This window comes from Phodopus roborovskii, unplaced genomic scaffold (assembly GCF_943737965.1).
Source record: "Phodopus roborovskii unplaced genomic scaffold, PHOROB, whole genome shotgun sequence".
Classification (NCBI taxonomy): Eukaryota; Metazoa; Chordata; class Mammalia; order Rodentia; family Cricetidae; genus Phodopus; species Phodopus roborovskii.
In genome coordinates this window covers 13,256,219-13,273,347 of record NW_026126571.1, presented here as the reverse complement: position 1 = coordinate 13,273,347, position 17,129 = coordinate 13,256,219, and the positions used below count along the sequence as shown (strand labels likewise).

At 41.4% G+C, this 17,129-nt stretch overlaps 1 protein-coding gene across 1 annotated transcript in view; it reads left to right on the top strand.

Moving 5' to 3' along the window:
- Positions 1-16,618, top strand: part of LOC127235576 (pyroglutamylated RF-amide peptide receptor) — a 42,278-nt gene extending 25,660 nt beyond the window's left edge. Inside the window, exons 2-6 of the mRNA XM_051202912.1 lie at positions 5,425-5,583; positions 10,414-10,475; positions 13,989-14,224; positions 15,467-15,564; positions 16,255-16,618. Of these exons, the coding sequence (XP_051058869.1) occupies positions 5,425-5,583; positions 10,414-10,475; positions 13,989-14,224; positions 15,467-15,564; positions 16,255-16,610 (911 nt within the window). The 3' untranslated portion in view covers positions 16,611-16,618. The remainder of the gene's footprint in view (positions 1-5,424; positions 5,584-10,413; positions 10,476-13,988; positions 14,225-15,466; positions 15,565-16,254) is intronic.
- Positions 16,619-17,129: the final 511 nt, after the last annotated feature.

Sequence of the window (17,129 nt, the reverse complement as noted above, 5' to 3'; positions counted from 1 at the left end):
AGGATATCAGAACAACGTAATGTCTTTCAACAGATGAGGGATCTGAGTGGATTTAAGGTCTACCGCATGATAGGGAACCCACGCCTGATGTTGCTCATGTGACTACAGGGTAAGGCCATGGACCTAGGGAAGACTCAAACCCTACTGTTCTATTAAAGTAACCTAGTAATAAAATGACTCCTAAAAGCATTCTGCTGAATGTTGCTACCCAACGATTAGTGCTTTGCTCAGGCATCATCATAGACTTTTTTTGGTTTTGTTTTTGTCAAGGAGGAAGCACAGAGATTGAAGGAGATGGAAGACAACGAGGAAACAGTGTCTTCCAGACACAACAGGGTTGACACACATTATGAATTCACAGGGACTGTGGAAATATGCACGGGGCCTGCACACGTCTGAGCCAGATGGGGCCTGCCTTAATTAGGGTTTCTATTGTTGCAATAAAACAACACGACTAAAAATGACTTGGGATTACAGGGTTCATTCGTCTTACACTTCCATAGCACTGTTCATAATCAAAGGAAGTCAGAACCGGAGCTCAAACAGGCCAGAAATCTGGAAGTAGAAGCTTATGCAAAGACCATGGGAGGGTGCTGCATTGCTCATCATGGCTTGCTTCTCACGGCTTGCCCAGCCTGCTTTCTTATAGAACTGATGGTCATCAGCCTAGGATAGACACCCCCCCACACACACACACAGGTAACCATATAACCCTTCTGCCAGAAATAAGGGAAATGTCTCCTTTTGGTAGGTGAGAAATAGTTTCACAAGATCACAGTTTCACAAGGCTTATCTAACTGCCAGAAACCCTCCTACAGTCCAGGCTGAGCTCACTTCTGGATATTTGGACAACCTTTTGGAGTTTTGGGAATTAGAGTTTCCTTTGGACCAAACATTCTCTCTGATTACAAAATTATTACAAGTTCTTTTTAAAAATAAAAGTTTGTTTTCAGCGGTTCTATATTAGTAACATGTTTCCAACAAGGCAGAGCAGTGAAGGTAAGTCCCTGTTGGTAAGGACTCCTTGCACACCAGAAACAGGGCCCAGAGGCCCCTGAGCTGAAATTGAGCTTAAAGCCTCCTCCTTGAAGACTATCTTTAATGGTAACAGAAGGTACCATGCGAACTTCTTAAAGAGGAAAGCAGCCAATAGTCATATACAGCTATACCACCTATGAACCACACCAATAACCAGCATGACACAGAAACTCAACAGGTACAAAAGTGGCATACATACCTCGGCAGTAACCAGCAGCTCTCTAATTGCCTTTAAGACAAGCTCAGCGAGAGGTATACCATGCCTGGTACTGAAAACCTACCTCCCAAATCAGTGCTAGTAGAGACCGATCTACAACCACTAGTTTATTAAATCAGCGTAATCCATAACAATAATCTATAAACATTTGTCCTTATATCCACAGGTAAATGCAGTCTTCACTTTTCACCAAGGAAATGTCAACACAGGGGGACAACTACAGAAAAACGCAACCAATCAATGAGGAGTTGTAAGAGTTGTAGAGCTCTGTCCCAGTGGATACATCTAGAAAAAACTCTGACCCCTTAGGGTCAGGGAACTGTGTGGAAGAGATGGTGAAAAGATCGCAAGAGTCAGAAGTTCAGAGATTTTTTGCCGTGATATTGTGTGCCCTAGTAATAACAGAAGCTACATCATAAAATCTCACCAACAATGACCACTCAGATGAGAACTGAATTGGACACCAATGAATATGCCATGTCCATGGGGAGAAGCCTACAAGGCCCCAACCCCACAAAAAAAAAAAAATAGGCTACTGAGGAAAGCTGGGAGCAGGAGACATGGCCCTCTCTAGGGAAGAACACGGCAACTGGTTGGCCAGTGCCAGACGGTCAGCCCTGAAAACATACATACAAGTAGCGTTGTATGGACTCAAAAGGTCATACCTGGGAATGTGTGTACTTACACAAATACACATATGCACGTGATAACAACTGATGAAACGAGAGCGCAGGGAGAAGTGTGGAGGGAGAAAAGGGATGGGAGAAATGATGTAATAATAATACAGTCTCAGAAATAAGCCAGGAAATGAAGAAAAGAATCTAGTGATGTATTCACTGTGGAAAAAGTGCAGCAGCTTTAAACACACACACACACACACACACACACACACAGCCACTAAGAAGGTTAGAAATAGATTCGGGATATTGATCTTAAACAAGTGAAAAACTTGTATTCACACCAAAATCTGTATGTCAGTTTCAAAATTGATATATTTGTAATTAAAAACTGGAGTATTCACTGCCCTCCTTCAGTGATTAGGGTTTCAAACTGTAGGATACGACTCAGTAATGCAAAGGAGCAATCTGTTAAAGACTACAATGACTTCTGTGAGTCTAGGGGACTTCCTAAATGCCATCACTACTAATGACTTCACTTATGTGATATTTTTGTAAGGGCTTTCCGCATGTATTTTCTTACAACTGCATATGAGTACTTGTCTCGTTTCAAGTAATAAGGAGAACATTAAAAATAAACAGTAATGGTCACATAGCAAGCAATTATTTTACTGTGGCATCGTGTTACAAATGCAGTCATCTGTGTCTTCTCAATGCCAGAAGTACAGCTTTTCTTTGCTTCCACGAATTCAGGAAACATCGCCACTTCTGTGGCTCATTTCCACCTGCAAGTTTTCTGTGGCAGTCTGCTGTTTCTCTTTGTGGTTCTGGGAACCAGAGCATTTTCTCTGCAGAAGTCCAGGCCCTCTGGTCTCCTCTCATGCCTTCTGCGTTGTCCTTCAGAAAGGTTTTCCTTCCTACCACAAGCCCTTCTCCACCTCCTCCTACATCAACAGAGCATTAGCAAAAGTTCACAAGTCACGAGACAATTACATCAAGAGGGTTGAGGCCATGAAGAGACAGGCAGCCTGCGTTTTTAAATACATTTAGTAGTGTGGTCGTCTTTGCTGTGAATAGTTTAAACCAGAGGTTCTCAACCTGTGGTGTCAATGGGGGGCTTTCCAGTTGAGGAATGTATAGTTAGGCCTCCTTTGGCTCTCTGCTACAGCTTGCATAGATAGCAATGCTGATTTTTGACTGTATTTGATTTGTCCCCGACTTTCCTTCATAGGATATAATTGAGCAGAATGAATAAGATTTGGTAAATTTGAACAAAATAGGAACTTAAAGGCGTATTTAGACAAAAGTGTGTGACTTGTGAATATGTTTGCACATTTGGAGTAGGAATGTAAAGTACTAACTTGCCAGACTGTGCTGTATTCTGCTGAAAGAAAAATAAATACAGTTGTTATGATGGGTTGGCCTCATTGTGAAGATGAAATACATGAATTCAACGTTATCCAGAGAAACAGAATTAACGGGGAATACAGAGAAATACACACGATGTTTAATTTTGAGGGGTAGGCTCACTCTTATTCAGGCTAGTGTTATCTCCTTTCTGTAAGCTGGGGGGGGTCAAAACACTTGGTGGAGTAGTTCCATTATAAATCCCAGGGCCTTGGGCCCCGATGCCCAAGGTCAGGGGAGGCATATCACAGGGAATGGGTTCATCTTCCTCTAGCTTACTTGTCATTTGAGCACTCACTACACTGGAGAGAGAAGATCTTAATTTGGTTCACTTATCAAAGGTTAATTTCTTTCAGAAACACATTCGCGGATGCAGTCAGAGATACTGCTTTGCCAGCTATTTAAGACATCCATTATCGCGGTCAACTTGACACATAGAAGTAATCATCATAATGACACTTGAGCAGAGATTTCTGTGAACTATGTGTGGAAGTTATTTTAGGAGGAACACTTCACAGAGAAAGACATGCCATGCAAAGGCCTCAGATGGGTGTAGGCAAGGAAGCTACTAGAGAGGTGTTTTACACAGCTTGGCAAAGTGTTTGTGAAAGGCGATGAGAAGAATTTGTGAGACATTTCCAAAGAATTATAAACATTTTTTTTTTTAAATGCTGTGGTTAAAGTGAGTTTGGCTCACTGTGAAGGTGACTACAGGGATCCAATGCTATCTAGAGAAGCAGAATTGGTATAGTATGAATTTGGGTTACAGCACCTCTCAGGTCTCCTTCAAGAGCTGGCAGTTCTCTGATAGCAAGGAATTAATAGGAAATAGGTGGGAAAGTCAGATGCTTTATTAGTCAAGGTTCTCTAGAGTAACATGAACTTACAGAATGAATCTCTCTATCCGTAGAAAGGGGATTTATTAGCATAACCTATTGGCTTTGGGTCAGTTAATCCAACAATAGCTGGCTGTGAAAAGAAAGTCCAAGAAACTAACAGTCAATTGCTCAGTGCAGAAGGCTTGATGTCTCAGCTGGTAATCAGTATGTGCTGTAGAACTGGACTCTAATGCCACTGGGGGGAAAAAATGGACTTGCTAGCAAGGTGAGAGCAAGTGGGTAAACAGCAAAATCTTCTCTCTTCTTTGTCCTTAGGTATGCTTCCAGCAGAAGGTGAGGTCCAGGTTAGATCTGGTTTAAAACGTGTCTTTTCCTAGCTCAAAAGTTCTGGATTAGAAGTGGGTCTTCCTGCTTCAAGTTAAGCAAAGACCTCTCATTCCTTAATTCCAGATGTAGTTAAGTTGCCAAGCAAGAATAGCCGCAGAGCAACTGGCATGGCAGAACAGGGCTTAGGATTCAATTGGTAAAGGGCCAGAAAGAGCAGATGAACATCTAATTGTTAGATTCTAACATGTTTAGCAACATACTCAATTATTTGAAATTATCACACAAATCAAATGCAGTGTGTTCACGGTGCGGCATCTTGCCCAGTCACACTAGAGAAAGCACAGTCAGTTGAAAGGATGGCGACAGGACACTTTAGAGAAAGCTTTGAGCAGAGATCCAAAGGAAAATAAAAAGTAAGAGCTGAACTTCAGGATTCCTGGTTATTTCAGTTATTTCCTGGTTACAATTTCGCAGAGTAGCTAAAGGGGAGGAAACAGATGACCCAGCAACTCAAACCCTAAGGCCACATCATACTTTCCCCTCCCTTGATCAAGAGTCACGGTGGTGGTGTTCTTTGTTTTATTTTTGAGTCAGGGTTTCACTGTTCAACCCAGGTTGATTTAGATTTCACTATCTAACCCAGACTGGACTCAAACTCTCTGGAACCTTCTGCATTGTATGTTCCCCCATCTCTACCTACTCACGTGGGCTTCTCCCTACCTGGTGTCAGGGGTTAGGTAAGAATTTGCCCCCTCATTGTCTCAGTAGGCGTACTTGCTTGGCTTTTGGAACATTAAAATCAGTCAGAGAAAGAAAACATAAGCCCACAACACACTGCTATTGTTTTGTGTCTGTAACATAGTTACAATCATGAAGCTTTGAGTGGGGCTCAGAATTAATGAATTGTGACAGTTAAAATGAGACAAACTGAATACCACGTTGTTTTTTACATATATATTGTTTCCTTTCCTTGTCATAGGTGCCTTCATTTGCAAGATGGTGCCATTTGTCCAGTGCACTGCCATTGTGACGGAAATCCTTACTATGACCTGCATTGCCGTGGAGAGGCACCAGGGACTTGTCCATCCTTTTAAAATGAAGCAGCAGTACACCAATCAAAGGGCTTTCACAATGCTAGGTATATTTGTCACTTTGTGGCACTGTGATAAAGCATCTGAGTGGAAGAGACAAATACTTAACTTTGCTTGCTTGTTGGGTCCATGGTCCTTGGCTATGTTGTTTCTGGGCCCTTTTGTGATGAGGCAGAGCACTTGTTGGGGAGCTTGTGCCAGATTGGGTGGCTTAGCTCTTGCTAGACAGGAGGCAGGGGGACAGAGAACAATGGTCTAGGGAAAAGAATGTCTTTTAGAGTCAAATAATTAGTGACCTATGCCTTCTATCTGGATCCCCTCCTAATAGTTTAATCAATGGATTAATCTGCCTTTGACGTCAGAGCCCTCACTTCTCATACTCATCAGCTGACAACCAATCTCTTAACATCGGGATCTTTAATTGGCATTTCAGATGCAAAGTGTAATGTTAGGTAAGACCGCCAGGTATGCCAACTCTATGCTAATGCCATTTCTCATTACAGAACAGACCACATCCATGCACTTTTAAGAGTAACTTCTCCTAATGTCTATCTATTAGGGTCTGATTTGAGGTGTTCCGTCTTTTGCATATACCCTATTGTATCTCTCCTTTCGGTCTCAATCTTGAAAATGTATCATTTTGAGTACTCCTCAGCTTAAACCCTGAATGTGTACGCATTGCATTCACCTAACCAATGATAACACCTCAGGGGCTTTGCAGCATTAGACTTCAATAGACTAGGAGACTGCTGCCTTGAGGTAGGCTCTAAGGTTACAAGGGCAAGTGGATTTTGTTAGACGGCAAGACGTATGCTTTTTAAGAAACTAAAAGACCAAACAGCTTTCCTGGAAAAAATGCCAGGTATTCAGTATCTCTTACAGAAAGTGGCAGGGTATGTGGGAGCTAAGTAGAGCCCTAGAGATGCTTGACGAAGACAAACTCTTCCCCCTTCATCATTTAATTTCTGAAGATGCTAGATGTTCAGCTTACTGGAACAGTCCCCAATGAATATGTCATGACAAACAGCCAATATAAGGAAGTGTTCTGAAGGTTAGCACAGCAGGATGTAAGGATTTTCTATTCACTAATGATGAAAACTTGATGTGTGTCATCGTTTGGATCTGTAATAGCTAAAGACACAGAGGTGAGAAGCTAACATGCCAGTGAAAGAGAGAAACTTTCCCAGTATTCACGAGACAGGAATGAGCAGATATTTTTGTCATAGGAATGTACCCAGTGTAGGAATGTACAATCCTAGAAAGTACCCCTGAAGACTTTGCAACAGCAAATTTATTTTTAAGCAGTTAAAAGTGAGCAGACAAAGCGATAGGGAAAAGAATTCATCTGTTACTATGAAACTCAGGTCATATCTTCTCTAAAGAGAACCCAAGAATCTCTGAGTTCTATAAATTAACAACTTTCCAATATAAAGACAATGTATAGGTGTGGAAAGTTTAAAGTGAAAGGAAGGTAATTAGAAAGGAGGAGAAATGGGGCGAATCTCAGTATCATTGAGGTTGTAACAGGCAGGTAATGCTGTTCCAATTTAAAACATTCAGACAGCAACGTTTGAAACCATGTGTCTGGTGTGCACTATTCCCTGGCATTTCCCTGTCACTTTAAGCCATAGCCCATCCCTGTTAGTCACTGACTTTGTGCCTTCTGCCTGAAGCTGCCTAGGCTCCAGCTTATGCTGGGTGGGGGAAACTTCCAGGCTTTCTCATCCTGATAGTGTAGCAAAGTACATCTGCAATATTCTTCTAATGCTAACTTTTCTGTATTTGGAAGGTCCAGTAGAGTTGGTAATAAGCTTAATTCAATTAGACTCCACCCCTCCTTAATTTGCAAGGTTGGAAAACTGATTGGATATATAATGACACAATGACACTATGAAACCAGAGTAGAACAAGTTGATTTATTGATGAGACAGACACACAGAAAGACTTATAAGCCCTTACAAACATCTTGGATCATTGAATCGTGGTGATATTTAATGGATAACATCAATTCATGTATGTCTTTCTAGTAAGCCCCAGTCATGGCTTAAGTCTCTGTTCCTTGAAGCTCCAGTGATAGCAAACAACCAAAGAAAGAACAAACAAATTTATCCTCCTCTTAGTCTACTAAATCACTTTGACATAATAGAAAATATTCCCAACAACTGACAAATGTGATCACATAAAATAACAGTCACCCGAATCTGTTCGGCAGCCTGTAGGATGGGGAAAAACTTTTCCAAGTACACACCAGATGAGATTTATATCTGGAACATATAAAGAACTGCAAATTTTAAATACTAGGCTAAAGAGTTCAATACACAATTCCCCAATGAAGCAATACAAATGGCTAAGAAATATTTGAAAATGCATTCACCATCCTTAGCCATGAAGAAAATGCAAATTTAAATTGCTTGAGACTCCATTGCACCCCACTCAGAATGGCCATTTTAAAGAGAAAAAAATGTAACAAATGCTGATAGGGACATGGATAAAGGCACACATCACTGATGTGGAATGTGACTTCTAGGGAAATCAGAAAATGGAGCTACCATGATGTAAGTTACCATGTGCACCAGTTATAATACTTGGCTATATTCTATGCTCTTGACGGGCTCCAAGTCAACTTCCACAAGTGTCCATAACTATTGTTTTCATTTGCAATGTGTAGGAAATGGGGATCGCTCAGAAACACATCAATATAAAAAGGATAAAGATCAACAAGTGGAATCTGTTTCAGTCATAAAAAAATTAAGTCATGACATTTGAATGCAGATGAATGCAACATTGAATTATTATGTCAATTTCCTTTTCTTTCCATGGCCACCTTCTCTCTCTCTCTCTCTCTCTCTCTCTCTCTCTCTCTCTCCCTCCCCTTTTTCTTCCTCCCTTTCTCTCTCTCTCCCTCCCTCTCTCTCTACCTCCCCTTTCTCCCCCTCCCCTTTCTCTTCCTCTCTCTCTCCCCCTCCCCTTTCTCTTCCTCTCTCTGTGATTGTGTCACTGTTTCTTACAGTCACACAATTCTCTAGTTCCTAGTGCCTATATATGGAATAAAACATGAGGGACACATCGCTGCTGTGGCATGTGAAATTGTGGCCAGCAGGGAAATCAGTGTGGGGATTTCTCAAGAAACTAGAGTTGATATGTGCCCAGCTATGGCACTCAACTGTACCCATGTACCTGGAGGACTCCAAGTCAACATTCCTCGTGGAAGCGGAAGGGAGGGCTGTGAAGGGTGGGAGGGAAAAGCCGCCAGAATGGGCTTAGAACACTGGGGAGAGTATTGGGCAGTGGAACTAATGCGTAATGACAGCTGAGCCCAAATAACGTAAGGGCCACAATGAAACCCACTTTCTGGAATGTTAACTTTCAAATTAATATAAAGATACATGTTTGGGGGGAGCTAAAGAGGTTGCTCATCAGGTAAGCAAACATACTGCTCCTTTGAGAGGACCTGATTCCCAGACTACCTAAGTAGGGTGGCTAACAACTGCCTGTAACTCTAGCACCAAGGAATCTGATTCCTTCTGGCCTGCATAGGTGCCTGTACATATGTAGCATCCACTTACCCATATACATAAATAGAGTAATAAAAGTAAATCATTTAAAATGATGCATGTATTTTAGACTTGAAGAAGTGATAGGAGATGGTCTGTAATATATTTGGAAGTTATTCATTTCAGGGTTGGAGAGATGAAAGCACTGGCTATTCTTCCAGAGGAGTGGAGTTTGATTCACAAAACCCACATGGTGGCTTGTAATTGACTTCAGTGCCAGTCTCAGGGAATCTGACATTCTCCCCAGGGCTCTCTGGGCATCAAACACACACATGGCACACAAACATCCACACAGACAAGATATCCATACTCAGAAATAAATTTAAATGTGTAAGAGGTTATTTATTGTCCCAACATCCATGGATCAGCTCCTACCAAGGGCTGAGAATTTTCCTTAGATTCTCACTTGAATAGGAAAGGTGGATTGTCCTTGCCCTCTAGCATATCAGGGGAGGTTGAGCAGACACGAATAAGGGTAGGTACAGAATCACTAGCGAAACGGTTTGGAAATGACAGCAATCTTCCAGTCACATAGGGAAGTTGACTTCTGAGTTATCCGGGAAACAGGTCCGCAGATGGACAGTGATGACAGAGTAACCCATGCAAAGTACAAAGATGATGTGGAGCAGGGCAAGGAATTCTGGGATGTAAGAATGGAATGAACCATATACATCCTTCCCCAGTTAGGTCTAGGCGGGAAAACACGCCTTGGTAAAGGGGGAAAATGAGAATATGTCAGGCTGTTGCTAGAGAATCTGGATTTTTACCTTCTAGGCAATTCAGTCACATAAAAGACTTTCTAACACTAAAAAAATATGTGGGGGATGGGAAGATAGTACAGCAGGTAAGAGTGTTTGCTGGACAAGCATGAGGACCCAATACCCATATAAAAAGACAGGTATGGCCAGACATGTCTGTAACCCCAGCACTGGGGCTGGTGAGACAGGCGGATTACTGAGGTTCTTGGCCAGGGAGTCTAGCTGAAAATAGTGAGCTCCAGCTCCCTAGCTGAAAATAGAGACTCCATCTCAATGCAATAATGTGGAAAGTGCCAGGTCATGACATCTGATGTTCTTATGCAGGATCGTCACACCCATTGGAGAGCACACACACACACACACACACACTTACATTTTGGATGACCACTGCAGTACTGCTTTCCAAAGCAGTGAAAGAACAGTGACCCTTTGAGGAGATAATTGCTCTACCCCATGGCAGAGAAGATGGGAACAAAGGGGGCGGGCTTCATTATGATTGGAGAGCTAAGCATGCATGTAGTTTACTGAGCTGTGCTGTATTTTGACAACTGGCATATTTTTGCAGGTGTGGTGTGGCTGGTGGCCATCATCATAGGATCACCCATGTGGCATGTGCAACGACTTGAGGTAGACTCAGAGCTGAGATGCTTTCTCAATCCTCTCCCTTGGGTTCATTCTCTTTCTTTGGCGAATACTGTGGTGAATATATACGACCTCATCCATTTCACTGAAATTAGATGATGTTTTAAAATTGTCCTCTCTGATTTAAGTCTCCTGGATACTGCACCACTAATATTTAAAGTTACAAAGAAAAAAAAAAGTTAAGTTCCAAAATGACCTTCTCTCCATTTTCTTAGCTTAATGTGTTTTCCCAGTTACATGAGAGTGCAATGACTTTTGACTTTATTTACTTATTATTGTTATTACTTTCTGAGACAAGGTTTCTCTGTGTAGTCCTGGCTGTCCCAGAACTCACTCTGTAATCCAGGCTGGCTTCAAACTCAGAAATCCAACTACCTTTGCCCCTGAGTGCAGAGATTAAAGATGTGTGCCACCACTGCTTGGCTGACTTTCTTTTATTGTAAGTCACTTAAAACTAACAGATTGTCTTCTTGCTAGCATATTTTCCTGTTGCTCTGTCCGTTAACAAATTGAAATTTGAATTAGAAACACATCCAAGTTTTAATTTTCTTCCTCTTTCTTCTTTCCCCACAACCTTTGTGAGATTCTTCTGCCATGTGTAGGGATTTACAGTAAAAGAAAAGGTTAGAATAGCGGTTGTGAACAGCTTAGCTTGTCTACTAGGATGTACGTTAGCATGGCTTGTAGTGTAACACAGGCATTAGGGCTTCAAAGACAACAGGGAATCCATCACACAGCCTGGAATAACAATTTAGAAAACAACGTGTTTGTTCCTTTGTACATTAAATAGAGTTAGACAAATCTGAATCCCTCCTGAGCATGCCATATTTTCAACAAGGGTTCCGAATGAGACCTGACATGAAAATGGGTGCATTGAAGAAAGTACCCAAGGTTGAGGGTGTTGTCCAGTGTTACAGAGCTTGCCCAGTAAGTGCACATTCTAATACAAAAAACACAAGAATAAATAAATTCAGGTATCCCAATAATTTTTTTTGTGTAACTGATATATTGAAAGAGCTGGCATCTCTGAAAGCAGAAATCAACTTTATTGATCTGCTGCTACCTGTGAAAATACCACCTGAGAACTTCATAGTGAAATATGGATGGAAATTTGATGAGGCCCTGCAATTCTTCCAGTCATATATGTAACTGAATTTTTGTGGCTCTACCAGTCACAAGCACTGTATCTGTTCTGCAGTAAGATACCCAGGTCAGTGCCACGGCCACATAAGATCCGAATAATGATCACTTTAAAATGTGGTGTTTTCTCTGGCAGCACACATACTAAAATTGGAGTTATTCAAAATCCCGCCTTTGCCTTAGCTTGAGATTCTTGGCACCTCTCGCTGGAAGCAAGGAAGACAGGAGAGGGGACTGAGCCCATGTCTTGGTACTGGCACGGATGCCGCTCAGGGCTGATTCTTCCTGTCTAGGATCTCTGATAACACCTTTGGGGTTCTGGCTGCACCTCCATTCTCCAACCCATGACTCATTCCAACAGCTGCCATGGCTGCCTCCTTCTGCTGACGCCACCCATACCTCCAGCAGCATGCTTTATACATGACAAAATCTAGTTTTCAATCCTGTAGCTCATTCCCTGCCAGAGAAATCAAACAGGTTTGTCATTTTAATAAAATACTCATTACATATTCTAAATCCATAAATCATTTAATTTGTAGAAAATGAATCAGTCGGATACCACAGACAAAGCCACGTTCACTGCTAAACTCAGTCAAACCCTATTTGCTTCTTGTTGGGAAAAAAGGTCAGATTTTAGTTTTCACATATATATCAGTGTGTATCCCAGGATCACGATCATTTTGAAACTCCATTAGAGAGAACCAAATTGAGTGTGAGAGCCTGAGCCTGTTCCCAGGTGACAGACAGCATCAAACCCAGCCTTTGCCTTTCACAATCTTGCTCTCTTGCTTGTTTTTTCTGGGCTCTCTTGGATTGTGGGTTGACTCCCAATCATCAGAGATGGAAATGGGAGGATTCAGTATAAAGTGTTCTTATTTTCTCCCCTCAGTGAATACAAATGTAACTCACGGCACCCAGAACCTCATCAAAATGCCCTGTTTCCCCAATTCTGGACTGCCTTGATCAGAAGTTTACTCAGGACAGGGAAACACAGAAGACTAGCCCAGTGGATTTGTGGTGCCTGTAGGACACGAGTCATCTAAATTGTGCTCAACAGCAAGGTTTGGCTTGGATGAGGCATACGATTGTCTTGTGTTGGAGTAGGTGGTGATGGGAATGGAAATATAGATAGAGCTCGAGCCCAGCCATAGTTGTAAATAGTGCAAGATTAGAGAAGCATTTGCTTGAATACAACAGAATCAGGGTAGGGGTGCAACTCAATGGTAGTGCACTTGTCTTGCATGTGTGCAAGGCCCGGAGTTTGTTCCCCATGGCCGTAAGAAATGATAAAGAGAATCTGAAACTGGTTGCCATGAATCCATCTTAAGATATATTTGGGGAGCCTTTATCTGTCCCTGTCATAGTAGGAACCCATCAGGAGACTCACAGTTTAGCACTGAGCTTTTGGGATGTGTCACTACTGGGCCACTATGTCACTGACCCTCATGAGCTCTGCCCACAGGAGTCAAAAATAATTTCATTTTCAAATCTGTTTTCATTAAGCATTATCATTCATAGTCATGATCATCAATAAACCCTGGACCATGATGCAAATTGTCTTAACTTTTGAACTGGCATTGAAGACTAATAATGAGATTTGCTGGGACTATAAGCAGAAATAGGTCATCAAGGCACTCCATAGAGACAGAGAATTGATACAGTGTCTTCTTGGCATTCTTATTCAAGTGATAAGACTCAGTATATATTTCAAATGTTTACTTTGCCTATTGAAAGGAGCCTTTAGCATTTGATGCTATCAACAGCGGATTTAGAACTTGGAAGGTGAGTCCATGGGGCTCTGAACAGCAAATAATTGAACAATGAAAATATCTACTGATTGGAAATAGTTTAAATACGGCATCTTGTTCATTTCCTTGTGTGAAAACTATCAGCTGCCTTTCCATTTCCTGGTGGTTCTGACATGAAATAATGGTAGTTCCTCTTGCTTTGAAGGAAAATCATGCTTGCCAAGTCTGTTTCATCAGAAATTGAGAAAGCAAATTTATTAGTTGAATTACTATTAAACTGGCTATTTTATGATACACAATACTTTTTCCACGTGTACTCTCTCAACCAACTGAAAACGTGTGCCCTCGAAGTACAAATTGAGAAAGGTAAAAGGTGAACTTTGCAGACACAGTCGTCTATTCCATTTAAAATAACAAAACCAAAGCCTTGGTGGTCCAGGAAAACCTACAATTTACAACAAAATATTTATAAAATCTGGTTCAAATTTGGAAATTCATCAGCGGCTGTGTGAGAGGTTGTTAAGATGTCATAGTGGAGTGACACTTAGCTGTGTCTGTTGTTCGGATGCTCGTGATTGTGTTTTGTGACTGAAATGTTCTTGCTGTGAAGGTTAAATATGACTTCCTATACGAAAAAGAACACATCTGCTGTTTGGAAGAGTGGAGCAGCCCCACGCATCAGAAAATCTACACCACCTTCATCCTTGTCACCCTCTTCCTGCTGCCTCTCTTGCTGCTGCTTGTCCTCTATGGAAAAATTGGTTATGAGCTCTGGATCAAGAAAAGAGTAGGGGATGGCTCAGTGCTCCAAACTATTCACGGAAAGGAAATGTTCAAAATAGCCAGGTCTGTTTATTAAAGTATTCGCCAGTGTTCAAAGTGTGTTTTATTAGTTGTGCTGGAAGGGACAGTTGCCTGGGTAATTCAGTCTGGACATCATTTATAATTCAGTTTGAGAGCCTGGGCTCACTTGAATCCATGACGCTGTGTCAGGTGGTGTCATGACCAACTGTCCTCTCTCACTGCCAATGCGTTAGAAATATGCAGAGAATCTTGCTTCAGAGGACGCCAAGTTCCCCACATGCAAGTCCATATATTTACATCTGCCCTTAGTCCTTCCCACTTGAGAGTGAGGGTAAAATACTGACTGGCATGGACATCCTTTAAAACCCAGAAGGCGGCTTATTGTAAATGATTATAATTGATACTTTGTAGTTTAATCAAAGGCAGTGCTATCTCATTCTATTTATTAGCATCAATTTCAAGACAAACTTTATTGCTGTATTTGTAGTTCCCATGACATAATCTATGTTGAATGACTGTTAAAACAAGCAAGCCTGGATTAGTGAGTTGACTGGATTTCTTGAATTCGTCAAGTATGCAGTGACCTCTAGTGACCAGTTAAGAAAACTTTCCCCTGTGCATACACTAAAGCTGGGGACAGCTAAGCACCCTGAGACCTAGCGGTACCACTTCCCCAGGAGAAAGGGTTTCCAGACAGAAAGGACAGATGATGAGCCTGGACTTTTTAAAACCGAAAGCTCTAAGCACACGTGTAGAATCTAGTTTGGGGGAATTAAAAAAAAATCAGCTTGAAACCATGGTTGATCATATTATAAAGTTTTAACTCTATCCTTGAGGCTTATCGTAATTTTATAAGTACTGCTATTTATTTGCTGGCTGCTTTACACACATGCTGAGGGAATGGAATCCATGTCACTGGAAAGACATGTCTAAGTTTAAAACCAGAGGACATCATTTATTAGCCATCCCATTGTGAAGTGAATTTCTCTCTTCCCCAGCTTCTACCTCTGCCCACTGGCTTATTGGGAAAAGGAAAGCCATACTGTGTGTCTGCAGTCTGGTAGAGTTCCAGACCCAGGCTGAGCATTTATCACAGGGATGCGTAAGGTATGGAGACTATAAAGATGGGGGAAAGCTGATACTCTGCCCACAGACAGCCTCAAGGAGTTCACCAACACTTGGGAAAGTGTGGTTACGTGAAACAGCCTCAGACAGCAGTGGCTTTGCTGTCACTCTGACACATTTGCTGAGGCAAAGCTAACCAAGGTTTCTTTGTGGGTCCAGGAAGAAGAAGAGAGCTGTGATCATGATGGTGACAGTGGTGGCTCTCTTTGCTGTGTGCTGGGCACCTTTCCACATCGTTCACATGATGATTGAATACAGTGAGTGCCTGTCACTCTGCTTTTTTCTTTTTGGGGGGGATTTCTAGTTCATTTCCCACTATGAAATCATTGATTCCTCATTGGTTGCTGTTCATGTGGATAATCAAATGTCAAATACTAAACATTTCTTTTCTGTGTTAAAGGACACCAGTGCATCATGTGGTAGGTGACTGTGCATGACTAGGACTAAGTCATTAGTAATTAGAAAAGATAAAGAATAGCTTTTTGAGTTTCTCCTATCTTGCTGTTCAGTATGGGAAGACACTGTGAGAGCCTTCTCCGTTTAGAACCTAGGCTAGTGCTTTGTGAATTTAATGTACCTAGAATTCCAGCCAGATGTCTAGAAGCAGTTTTCCTTTATGTGTTCTTTGGAACTCAACACGATTGTGTTTCTGGAATGGAAGAGAACATATGAAGGGTAACTGTGCTTATAGGAAGCTTGGTGTTATTGAGTAGTCTTCGAATCCTACAGAATAAACCAGGCACCAGGCAGTGCATGAGTGAGCATGAGTATTCCGAAAGTGCTTTTATCCGACACCAGATGCTTTTTTCAAAGTAATGCATGAGAATGTTTCATATCCTCAATTAGACACTTGCACAAGTGCAAATCTTTGTAAATCCTTATGACAGAAATTTACAATTATCTCTTGATCGAGTCACTAAGCATTCTAAAGTATTACCTCATTTCAGGTAACTTTGAAAAGGAATATGATGAAGTCACAATCAAGATGATCTTTGCTGTAGTGCAAATAATTGGATTTTTCAACTCCATCTGTAATCCCATTGTCTATGCACTTATGAATGAAAACTTCAGAAAAAACTTTGTGTCTGCAGTTTGCTATTGCATAGTAAAAGAAACCTTGTCTCCGGCACAGAAGCATGGAAGTTTGGGAGCTATGGTTATGCAGAGAAGAGCAAAGTTAGCTGGTAGGGAGAGTCCTGTAGAGATCAAAGAAGAAGCATTTGGGGACAACAACATCGGTGTCAAGTGGTGTGAACATCCAGAGAAGAAGAAGAAATCACAAGTGTCATCTTGTCCTCTTTAGTTCTGAATTTCTGAGACCTCTGCTGTAGATGTGGACATTCATTGTTAACAGTTTCTTCAAAATCAGTACCTGTCATTTGGTAATTGAAAGAAATTACGTTGAGAAAAGTAGAGAGTTTTCATATTAAAAATGTTGACGAGCACTTGAAAGGCAGAGGTGAGGGAATCCGGAATTTAAAATAATCCTCAGATGCATGATGAGTTTGAGGATAATCTGGACTGTCAGAGACCCTGTCTCAGAAAGCCAAAATAACAACAACCATAGTTGATAATGACGAAACACTTTTCCATTGAAAATACATATGAACTATCATTTTGAAAACTTATGTGGCCATTCTTGTGATTGCTAGGTGAAGTTTTAAAATTTGTTTTTATTTTGTGTGTACAAGTGCATGTATGTCTGTGTACCACATGCCTGCATACCTACAGAAGAGAGAATCCAGTTTCTTGGAAATGGAGTTACAGATGGTTGTATGTTACTATGGATCCTGGGAATCAAACCCATGTCCGCTGGAAAGTC